This window comes from Sciurus vulgaris (genome assembly GCF_902686455.1).
Source record: "Sciurus vulgaris genome assembly, chromosome: 7".
NCBI lineage: Eukaryota > Metazoa > Chordata > Mammalia > Rodentia > Sciuridae > Sciurus > Sciurus vulgaris.
This window is the reverse complement of record NC_136467.1, coordinates 15,837,379-15,849,221: the sequence shown is the minus strand read 5'-3', so window position 1 is coordinate 15,849,221 and position 11,843 is coordinate 15,837,379. Positions and strand designations below refer to the sequence as shown.

The 11,843-nt window shown below is 50.3% G+C and overlaps 1 protein-coding gene across 3 annotated transcripts in view; it reads left to right on the top strand.

The window, feature by feature from the left end:
* The first annotated feature begins 463 nt into the window (after positions 1 to 463).
* MTHFD1L (methylenetetrahydrofolate dehydrogenase (NADP+ dependent) 1 like) overlaps positions 464 to 11,843 on the top strand; it is a 197,848-nt gene continuing 186,468 nt past the window's right edge. Inside the window, exons 1-4 of one of the 3 annotated variants that reach the window (XR_013764955.1) lie at positions 464 to 960; positions 8,647 to 8,731; positions 9,733 to 9,783; positions 9,877 to 9,930. Coding sequence is in view for 2 of the 3 variants with exons in the window: in XM_079146632.1 (XP_079002758.1) it covers positions 737 to 960; positions 8,647 to 8,731; positions 9,733 to 9,783; positions 9,877 to 9,930 (414 nt within the window). In the remaining variant the exon portion in view is untranslated. Of the gene's footprint in view, positions 961 to 5,380; positions 5,604 to 8,646; positions 8,732 to 9,732; positions 9,784 to 9,876; positions 9,931 to 11,843 lie in introns of those variants that run through there. The other 2 variants (XM_079146632.1, XM_079146633.1) reach the window with 2 other exon arrangements.

The following is an 11,843-nucleotide window of genomic DNA, read 5'->3' as shown; positions in this document are numbered from 1 at the left end:
CTCTCACCTTACTTGGGAATCACAACATTACATAGTGTTCCCATTTTACTTGTACAATTGTAAAGTTATAACCTTATTCCCACCTTACTTGAAAGTTATAAAATTGGAAACTACGATACTTATAAGATTATAAAGTAGCCCTGACCCAGGGAAGGTGCACAGAGGTTAAGTGACCTGCCGGAGGCTACAAAGTCGCCTCAGAACTCCTGGGCCCACACACACAGCCTCAGGGCACCTCCAGCGGAATAAACCCCACTCCTCCTACCTAAACTGGATGTACAGCCACTGACTCTTGCAGGAAGTGAACTGCCCCGCAGACGGAGGGGACACCAGCGTTTCAGACCCAGGGAGGGTACGCAGCCCCAGGGCAGGTCTGAGTCCCACCCTGCTGCCCCGCCCTCCGCTGATCGAATCGAAAACCGAATTTGGAGCAGCTGTTTCTGAAAGTGCCTGAAAGCCTACCCTGACTTCCAGGCAACTCCAATTAGCAGCATCGCGTCCCGCCGGCCCCCGCCTCCCGACGTCACGGCCACTAGGTGCAGTGCCCCCTAGGGGCCTCTGCTCCTGAGGAGGAAGAGCCTGGTCCTTTCCGCCGCTGGCCCGTTACTGGCCGGCTTGCTCTCTCTGGCGCCCGCCCAGACCCCTTGGGGAGGAACGTGCCGCCGCCGCGTCCCGCGCTCCGCAGCCGCATCCCGTGCAGTGGGAGGACCTGCAGCCCCGCGCTCCCTTCTGCACCATGAGCGCGCGCCTACCGCTCGTCCTGCGCCAGCTCGGCCGCCCGCCGCCGCGCCCCGGCCCGCCGCGCCGCCTCCGCGTGCCTTGTCGCGCCAACAGCGGCGGCGGTGGCGGCGGCGCCTGCTGGGAGGGTCTGCGCGGGCAGCGGCGGCAGCAGGATGGCCAGGCCCGGAGCAGCTGCGGCCCCGGCAGCCCGGCGCCCCCAGCGCGGGACTCCATCGTCAGGTGAGTGTCCGGCTTGGCCCGCGCCCAGGTCCTCAGCGGTGGCGGTCAGAGACGCAGGGATGGGGCGGCCGGAGCTCTGGGCTCTCTGCGGGTCCCGGGGACCAGCGTGGCGGGTTCCGCAGGACAGCGAGTGCTTGGTGCCAACTTGTTAGGGGCGCCGGGAGGCTTGCGGAGGAGGAACGGGGAGGCGGCGCCGGCGGGGGACACGGGCGCTCTAGGGCGAGGCTGAGGGTCGGGCGGCCGCGGGCATCCTTAGCCGGCGCCGCGCGGCTCGGACCGCACGCCCCGCACGCCCCGCTCCACGTGCGCGCGGGCCGCCGCTCTGATGCAACCGCGCCGGGCGCGGCCGGGACAGGAAAGGGGCGGCGCGGCCGAGGGCGGGACTCGGGAGGTGGGGCTGCCGCCGGCGATTCGCGGCCCGGCGCGGCGAGGTGGCGGGGCTCGGAGGCGCGCGGGCCCCGTATCCGCCCGCGCGACAGCTCCGCCGCAGCCGTCGGGCTTCCGCAGCGCCGCGGGCCCTGCGTGTGGGCCCGAGGCTTTTGACTGACTTCATCCCCCGGCGAGGCGAAGGTGGAGCCGGGCCCGGTGATGTGCGGAAAGAGCCTGAGGTCGCGCCGGCTCGCCTGCGCATCGCTGCGCGGGGCACACGGAGTCCCCAGAGCAGCAGTGTTTGCAAGGTTCTCCTCCCACCCGGAGGCGAACTGTGGGTGGCTCCCACGTGCACCCCACACCCGTACCCCGACCCGGGTCCCCAGCCCCGCCCCTGAGTGACCGACCAAGGAGGAAGAGCCCTGCCAGGCCCTCCGTGGAGAAGCGGGTTCGCTGAGGCCCAGACCGTCCTGAGCGAGCAACGCGCCCTGGACCCACCTCGAGGTGGCGGAAGAGCCCTTTCCAGTCTTTCCCCGAACTAGGATTGGGATCGGGCCCAGGTGCTCTTTCTCTGGGCAGGCGGTCCCCCCTCCCCCCCCTTCTCTTCCTTTCCTTTTTCCTTCTAGCCCTCCTTCTGAAAGTCACTGCCTCCCCCAACCCGTGCCTGTCTCTGTCTCCCTCCCCTCTCCACTGGTCTTTCCGAGGCTTCTTTATGATGTGATTGATGAGTCTAAGGAGCCATTTGTTTAGATTATCTTGTCATCTTTCTGAACGTTGACTTGACCTTGGGTCATTAGATATTAACCAGTCCACAACCTAGCCTCGGCGTGGTAGGGTCTGAAGACAGCATGGGAGGCAAAACCTCGCACCCGGTCATCCCGTTCTCTTCTCTAGGTAGCACTCGTTATTGCCTCAAACTTTCTTGTCCCTTTTTAATTTGCTAATTTTGTTTGTCTCACCACCTGGCATGTGAGTTGGAGCAGGTCAGGGTCCTGTCTGGTTGGTCTCTGTCCTCAGCACTGCCAAACCTATGCTAGGCTTTGTGAAATGGTGGGTGGATCAAGATTTGGGACCAACTGGGGGTCTTATTCATGCATGTTCTGTTTAAAGCCATGACTGCCTTAGAGATGAGTAGAATTGTCGGGAGGGATTCTAGACCCCTGGACCCCTGGGCCTCACAAACTGAATTCCCTCAGGAAAATGGGGAAAGTAGCAGTACTCAGCTCAAGGGACCCTGGAACACTTAAAGCCCTGAACAAACGTTGGCCATTAGTTTTTGTAATGTTCTAAACCAGAGTCAGCAAAATTTTTGTATAATGAGACAGATAGTAAATATTTTAGATTTATTGGACTAAATTTAAAAATTTACTTTTATAACAAGATTTCCCATCACTTTGTAAACAAAATCAAGCACTTTATTAATGGACACTGAACTTTGAATTTCATACAATTTTTCCATGCCCATGAGACATTATTCTTATTTTTCTAACCATTTAAAAATGCAATAGTTGGCAGTGTCTCCCTCTGGAGGTGGCCCACATTCTCCCTTGACTTTACCCCCAAAGTTTCTCCCTCATTCTCCCTTAAATGTGCCTCTGCTTTCCTAATTAAACCTTTGTCTCAAAATAAATAAATAATAATAATAGTTGGTTGGTCTTTGTTTGTTGGCTCATGTTCTAAACCACAGTGAAATGTTATGTCAGTGAGTCACTGCTTCATCTAATTATGATTGAGTCAGGTGACCTCTTTGCAACATGTCTTTCCTCTCATTAGCTGTAAGAGCTTGGGCAAGCTGTTGTATTTCAGTTCTTCCCCTATAAAATGGAATGTTAAGCTTTTCATTGCTGTGACAAAATTCCTGAAAAAATCAACTTAGAGGAAGAAATGTTATTTTTAACTTATGGTTTCAAAGGCTTTAGTCCATGGTCAGCTGGCTCCAATACAGAATGCAGAACAGAAACATCAGGACAGAGGGTGTGGCAGAGGAAAGATACTGAGCTCACAGCTGGGGGGAAGCTGGGGGCCAGGGGGACATACAAGTGTAGTTGCCAAGGGTATACCTCCAAGGACCTGCTACTTATGCAACTAGGCCCCACCTCCTTCAGTTTCTACCACCTTCCAATAGTCTATTCAGATTATGAATCCATCAATGGATTAATATATTGATGACATCAGAGCCCTCATTATCCAGTCACTTCCCAAAAGCCCCTACCTCTGAACATTTCTGCACTGGGGACCAAGTCTTTGGGGGATAGTCCTGATCCAAACCATGGCAGTCACCGACTTGATGAGGTTGTTGTGAGCTTTAAGGTACTCTAGTGAGCCTAGGACACACTCGAAATCTCTAAAACTTGTATTCATCTTTCAGTTGGCTGAGACTCACATCATTGTTGGCCAGGTAGCTGTCACGTGGCATCTGGCATTGTCTGCACCTGTAGGAACTTGATCGTGGCTGTGGGTATTGCTGTACCTGCCGACTGAGTTATGTGCCTGGTTTACTGAAGGTCTCAGCCCTGAAAAAGATTCCCCCAGCACTTGGAGGAGAGGGGGAAGTGAGACTGATAGAAGCCAAGCGGGAGTAGACGTTCAGAAGCCCCCAATGTTGGCTCTTGATTCATGAACAGGAGTCAGAATAGCAAAAGGACAAGCTCCCTAAGAGGAACAATAAGTGACTGTCACACCTGCTGGTGTTGTTTCAGATGACAAGTCATGTTAAGGTAATTTTAGGAAATAATAGGGTTTCTGGATGATGTCCGTTAACATCTGGTTTGATCATGACGGCACCAGCTTCAACCCATGCAGAGTGGGGGTCAGCAACTTAATGAAAACCCCCATGCTGCGGTTGGGGTGTTGAATATCCTTAATGTGCTAAAGGTTTGGCCCACCATGTGGCACTGCTGGCGTTGGAAGAACCTTTGAGAGGTGAGGTCTTAGGGAAGGTCCTTAGGTCTTGGGAGCAGGTCCTCGAAGGGGGTTGTGAGACGCGGGGTATCCTCTTTCTTTGCTCTCTGACTCAGGATGTAAGTGGTTTTGCTCTGCCACATACTCCCATGATCATGCCCTGCCCTGGGCGGAGCCCCAAAGCTGTGAGCCGCAGGATCTTGAACAAGCGCCTTCATGACTGTGCACCAAAATAAATCTTTCCTCTCTGTCAGTGACTTAGATATTCTGTTATAGTAACATGAAGGAGACTAAGGTACCGAAGGACAAAAATGACATGAGCTTTTAAGAACTGCCATGTCACCAGTGCTCTTAGAACACACATGGTAACTGTATGGGGAAAAGTCAGTGACTAGCAAACAACAAAAATACATTGATGTCGTTAGGTCAAAAAGTCAGAAGTGTCAGATCCTGAGTGTGACGTTCCAGAATAACCCAATCAATTTGGTTTGTTTTCCTTTTTATGTACATATGCAAATGTGAGTGGTTTATTGCAAGAAACACACTCCATGTGTAAATAAGTCTAAAAATTTCTGTCAGTCCAAGAATGTGCCTCCGTGGTAGAGTATATGTATAGTGTGTGAGAGGCCCTGGGTTTGAACCCCAACACTCCCCCCCCCCACAAAAGGAAATCTGTCAATCCTTTATGGCATAAATGTTTTATATGAAGAAAATATTGTGCCACAGTTAACTGAATTTTTTTTTTTTTAAGCAGTTCATAAAACGGTGTGTCTTTTGTCATCTTAGATTTGGTGAAATGCAGTAAAAAAGATCATCCTGTTTAGGCCTTCAGTTCAGGCTTCTGCATAACATTGGAAATAGGCCAGGCTACTCTAATAGAGGTCTTAGCCCATTTTGTGCTGCTGTGGGCAGAATTCCACAGCCTGGGTAATTTATAAACAATAGAAATGTCTTTCAGTTCCAGAGGCTTGAAAGTCCTAGATCAAGGTGCCTGCATCTGGCAAGTGCCTTCTTGCTGCATCCTAATATGATTGAAGGCAGAAGGGCAAAGAGGGAGGAGGTGCAAACTCAGCCTTTTCTCAGGAACACACTCCCAGGAGTACCCTGGTGTCCAATCACCTGCCAACACTGCTGCACTGGGGTTAAGTTTCCGACACGTGAACTTGCGGAGGACGCGTAGGGTACCATAGATAATGATCCCGACAATGGCTACTCACTGCTCCTACTCTGGGCAAAAGACCCTTGCTCTGGTGTCACCACCTCCCTACCAGCAATAGGAGAAAGGGCCGAGGCTCCTGGTGCAGGGTCCTCTTACCCGAGCATTCCTTCCCTCCTGTTGTTCAGAAGGCTCACAAGAGCCCACCCAGCTGCAGGTGGGTGACACTGGGAAATGCGCCTCCCAGCTGGTGGCGGTGTGCAGCTAACACTCAGAATTCCTTTATTCAAGAAAAAGAAAATGGAAGTACTATGAAAGGAAGTACCCAGCCACTGTTATTGTCACTCTCGTATGTCAAACTGCTCTCCACCGCCTTTAGGACTGTTTCCCTGAACACCAGGGGATGTCTTTGGAGGAGTCTGCTTCACATACCTTCATTATATTTCTAGGGTACCTATTTTGCCTTGAAAAAGAGTTGAGAAACTGAAATGTAGAATATTATTAATAAATAGGCTCGGCATGCAGGAATATATACTAAATTGACAGTTGTCTATAACATAACCATCCACTTTCTTTCCAGCTCTTTATACTAAATTGACAGTTGTCTATAACATAACCATCCACTTTCTTTCCAGCTCTTTGGCATGACCACGGCGAACTGCCAGGGAGCTTGAGGCAGCTTTGTGTCCTGCTTACATGCTTAGTGTGCAGCCGGCCAGAGGTGAGCTGCTGGTGGTAGTAGCAGTGGTAGAAGATACATCTAGGGTAATTGTAACTAATAATACAGCTGCTGCTGATGGCTTACAATACTATTAAATTATCTTTGTTCCTGGAATTCCGAGTTTCAGTTACAGGACACACTTCTCCCCTTGTTCCCAGTCAGATGGAGTTCACAAGGTTGTGTTTTCTGAAAAATCTCTGATCGGAAACATTATGTTACTTTTTGATTGCATTGAGCCTGGTGGCTTCTTGCTTGCTGAGCTCATCACTGTAGGAATAATGAGTAACCCAGAAGAATGGAGCCTCACACACAGGCAAGTTGGGGCGGGGGTGCAGGGCACGAAGTCAACAGGGCAGTTTTGTTTTATATTAGCTTTGTTGGCTACAATGTTGAGCCCCCTTTATCCACCCCTATTTCCTACCCAATCCCAGCTATTTTAAAAGGCAAATTGCTTTTTACCTGTTAAAGTGTTGCTTCGTTTTACTGAGGTGGGCAAGACTATGGATGTTTCTGGGGAAATTACTACTGTCAGTAATGATTACTGTCAGTACGAGTGGTTTTAGTGTTCAAGGGTAGCTTTGTGGTGCAGAAAAAAAATCCAATTATAAGAAAAAGGAATCTGGGAGCTAGGGTGCAAAAATCTGAGGAGACAGAGGCAGGAGGTTCAAGACCAGTCTCAGCAATTTGTTGAGACCCTTAGCAACTTAGTGAGATCCTGTCTGAAAATAAAAAAGTGAAGAAAAGAGTTGGCTATGTAGCTCAGTAGTATAAAGTACCCCTGGGTTCAATTCCTAGTATCCCTCCCATACCCCCCCCCAAAAAAAAAAAAAAGAAAATAGAAAAGAAGGAGGAAAGGTAAAGAGCCCCTGGAGTGCACCTGTCTTAAAAACAAGGAAGCCGGGCTCCGTAGAGAACAGGTAACCGGCCAGCTGGTGGAGTGCCAGGCCTGGCTGTGCCTCCACCGTCAGTGTTCCAGAATCCTGGATGCCCAGTCAGAAAGGCGCATTCCTGGGCCCCACCCAAAATCTTGAGTCAGACTCTCTCTGGGGAATGTAGAAACCTTTATTTTTAGCAAACTTCCTGGATGGTCCTTTTGCCAAGAATTGTGTGGGACCCACACTCTGGTGCCTTCCCTGGCTGGGCATAAATAACCAGATCTGGCCTAAATTAGCAGCCTCGCCAGGCTGGGAGACAGTGCAGCTTGCGGGCCTCAGCCACCCATCCCTGGACAGATGGGTTGCAGTGCCCACTTACATTGTGATTTGCAAACTTCACCATATGGCCTCATTTAGTCAACACAATAAGGCAGCTACTTCACTGGGAATTAGGTTGCTTTATCCCAAGTGTTTAAACCAAAACAAACAAATGGTCACAGGCTATACACAGTTGCCTGCCCAGCCAGTCTTCCCATTCTAGCCTGTGTGACAGTGTAGAAGCTTGTTGGGTTGTGAGTGTGGGAGCATTTTGTTGTGTCCTGACCACCTGTTTGCCTCCTCCACCCACCAGAGGGCTGCTGTGTCCTCTGGTCCCATTTCTCAGTGGCCTTGCTGAAAGCTGTGAGATCATTTGCTCTTGGCAAAATGTGACTGCTCATGGGGTCTCCCAGGCCCTTGCATTTTTGAAAGCTATCAGATGCAAGTAAGAGCATGTCAGAGACCAAAAACAACATTTAAAGATGGTCTCAGACTGGGGGTGTCGCATGCGCAAGACCTGGGTTCACAAAAGATGGTCTTGACATTGAAGTTGGGTACTGTCATGGGTGATCTTTTAGTCTGTTGTGAAAAGAGAGAAGAGAAAAAGGGCCTGCCCCTGTTGTTCGTGGGCTAGTGAGAACATTTCATATGGGTGAAGGTGCTTCTGAATCACTCATCCAGAGAGCAAGCCTGGTTCTACCATATTTACCTGGCCTGCCCACCCTGGGCTGGTACCTCTCACCTCCAGGGCTGCAAAGCAAAGGGCGGGGCTTGGGAGGCGCTGCTCCTAGTAGGAAGAGGCTCTTCCTGGAGAGTCCTCTGGGGTGCCACCAAATTCCCACGTGTCCCATTTCTGTGACTTACCTTTCCCTCCCCCTTCACATTGCTCTTAAAACTCTGGGATGCAGAAATCAGCCTGACATCACTTCTTGTCCAAGAGCCAGCCCCCTACCGAGCCCCTGTCTCCCCCATCCTCTCCCCACTTACATTTTCTTTCTTTCCCCATGAACCCCAAACTCATTTCTTTGGGGAAATAAAATTCCTTAAAATAAAAACCCAAACTTTTTGGTATAGTAAACTTGGGGAATACAAAATTCACCTCTAGAAAATTACTGTTAGCATTTAGCTTGTTTCCTTCTGCATATTAAAAAATTGGATTGTCACATTTTTACAGTTAGGATTTCTTGAGGTCACTGTTGGCCCTGTTGTCTTGCCACTCCCCACCAGCTCCTCCTGTTGTTCTCTTATTGTCACCTACAGTAACACACTTTGTAAGAAGGTAGGTCACATCCATTCTTTCTCCTCATTAACAAAAAAATAACTGTTGTTTTCTTTTCTCAATTTAGAGAAGTCATTCAAAATTCCAAAGAAGTGCTGAAATTATTGCAAGAAAAAAACCCCTCCTTTCAGCCGGTTCTTGCTATTATTCAGGTAAGGTTTCCTTTCAATTTAGAAAATGATCATAAACAAAAGACCAGCTGCACTTCTTGTCTGGGAAGAGCGGGCTCCTTGGTCCTTTGCTGCTGCTCTGCTGAGTTGTCCTCTCTGAGGTGTGGGTGGCCCCCAGAGATCAGGAGACAGATGCTCACACAAATTGCATGGCACGGGACATAGGTAGCCCATGGGTGCTTATAAATGCTTATCAATTGTGATTTGGAGGTGATTGGGGGGAAAGCTCTCCTTTGTTTCTGAGAAAGACGGGTACTAGACAACACGTGGGTGCTTGGTGATCGTCTCACTCACTCTTTTAATGCCCCCTGAAAGTTGAAGTGCCAGGGTCATTACCGTGTCAAAAGACTTTGCATGTCATGACCATTCTTGGGCGGCAGTCCTGTAGTGCTGAGCTGCGGTTGTACTGCCGTGTCCCTGGCATCCTTGTGTGCTGGCAGGTGCAGGGAAGGGGCGAGGTGGCCTGGAGGCTGGCACACCAGCGGTTGGACTGCCCTATGGTGTTTGGCCTGCCTCCAGTGTGTCTGAACAGCAGCTTCTGGATCCGTCGGTGCTTTTCAGATACAGAGCTGCGCTCAGGGGACTTATATTCTTTTGATCTGATCCTCAGCCCCCAGGAGGAAGCGGGGTCAGGAGCTCAGGCCTTCTGGGCACGTGCTCGCTCTTGGACTTCCCACTCAGGGCTCGCATTTCAGCTCCTGGCTGTGTGTGTTCATGGAGAGCGGGACGCAGGCTCCCTGGCAGTGCCTTTCTTACATGCCTTAGAATGTCCAGGGGGTTCATTTTTTTAAAAGGACGTATATTGGAAGTCCAGGTGTGTTCCTAAATACCAGTTATGAGTCCCTGTTTATTTTTCTGCATTTCCCATACTGTCTTTATGACTAGATAATTTCTAACCACAAAAATTAGTCACTGTACTGTTCTGTGCCTTCTTGAGATGTTTTCATGTCATTACCTTCTCTCTCTTGCCCTTCTCTCCTAAGGCAGGAGATGACAACTTGATGCAGGAAGTCAACCAGAATTTGGCAGAGGAGGTGAGGATTGCTGTTTTGTTTTTATGATTACTATTCATTATAATCCTTATCACTGTAAGCTCTTAGTGACAGACAACCTTGTGTTCCTTTCAGGCTGGTCTGAACATCAGTCACATCTGCCTTCCTCCTGACAGCAGCGAGGATGAGGTAATTCCCACCCAGCACTTTCCATTTTTCTTTCCTCTTTAGACCCCAGAAACCTGTTAGTGTCCCCTCGTCGTGGGGGGAACAGGCTTTTCTTGTGACTGAATTTTCAGGAACAGTGGTTCACGTTTTCCTCTGATGTAAATGTCTGCGGTCTCCCTGTCACTCACTGTGTTTCTCTGATGACTCAGCTATGGCTTCATGCTTTTGACTGCTTCCTCATCCACTGCAGCATCATCTGGTAAAATCTTCAGACTGAGGGTGTCTGGAGACCTGGCTCTGTCCTTGCTCTCTCCTGATAGGTTCTTCAGCCTCGACAAGCTGATCTTCAGGGTCTTTTCCCTGGTGTTTTAGTCAACAAGAACAACTTACAGAAGGAAGAGTTTATTGGGGGCTCATGGTTTCAGAGGTCTCAGTCCACAGACAGCTGACTCCGTAGCTCTGGGCCCAAGGCGAGGCAGCACATGGTGGTGGGAGGGCCCAGAGGAGGAAAGCTGCTCAGCCCACGGTGGAGTCCGGAAGTGGAAAGATGAGAGGGGAAGGGGCCACAGGGAAGATGCACTCCTAGTGACCCACCTCCTCCAGCCTCTCCACTGCTCAAGTGACCACCCAGTTTGTCCATTCAGTCCAGGGTGGACTGCCTGGGTTTCAGCTCCCATGGTCTAATCACTTCACCACTGGATATTTGTTCATGAACAGGAGCTTTTTGGGGTCACCACATCAAAACCATAATCCCCAGCTGGCATAGTAGCACTCCTTCAGTGGTATTTTGGGACAGCTGATAAAAATCGCCCATAATTTATTCTTGCTGCTGTCCCACATGATCCAGTTGTTTCCGCCAGCCGCCTTCCCCGTGTCATCTCAAGCAGGGAGAAGCCGCACTTCCGTCAGCAGTGGCAAGGAGGCCGGGCTACACACCGCAGGCCTCCAGTGGGCCTGGGCCTCCTGTGGCTGGCTTTCCTCTACAAGGATTAGGTGGGATTCATAAGTAGAAAACCTCAAGTGACACAATCTTAAATAGCAGGGGAGTTGTCTCCGTGTACATGAGTGAAGTTTGGAAGTCAGCCGTGCTGGCTGGTGGCATCACAGAGTCCTTAGCTACTGCCTGCTGCTCCACACTCTGTTATTTACCTGCTTCACGATGGCAGAGTCAGCTCTACCTGTCCCACTCACATCCCAGCCTTGATAAAGAGAGCTGTTCAAAAGGATTCTTGCAAGGTACGGAAAGAGGCTATTACAATAGGGAGTGAGGAAGGAGGTCTAAGACACTCAGTGGATACCTGAAGCCCTCCATGATACCAGACCCCAGAAAGAAAGCACTTTCTGGCTTTTCCTCTGCGTATCTGGATGGCCAGCATCATTACTCCTGTGCTTTGGGCCATCATTAAGTAAAACAGAGGTGACTTAAAGACAAGTACTGCAATGCTGCCAGTTGATTTGATAATCGAGACAGCCGCTAAGTGACTGAGAGGCAGGTAACAGATACAGTGTGGACACTCTGGACAAAGAGACGACCCATATCCTGAGCCAGGAGGGAGTGGGCTGCCGCTAGATTTCATCATGCTCCTCAGAAGGGACACACTGTAACGTAAGAATTGTTTCATTCTGGAAGTTTCCATGTAGTGTTTCTATGCCATGGTTGACCCCAGGTTACTGAAAGCTTACAAAGTAGAACTGCAGGTGAGAGGGGACTGCTTGTATTGCAGCAAAGAGAATACTGTAGCTGTGAGGCCTGGGATCTTGTCCAAAGTTGGGCAGAAAGGGATTTTCTTTCACAGGGAGGAGTGACCAGGGGAGAAGAGGGGTGAGAGGAATGGGATGAAAGGGTAGCTTAATGGGGTCATAGAGCAGAGAACAGTGTTTTCCAAGGCCAGTCTGTTCCCCGCTTGGATACTCTGCTTACTCAGGCTGAGGGT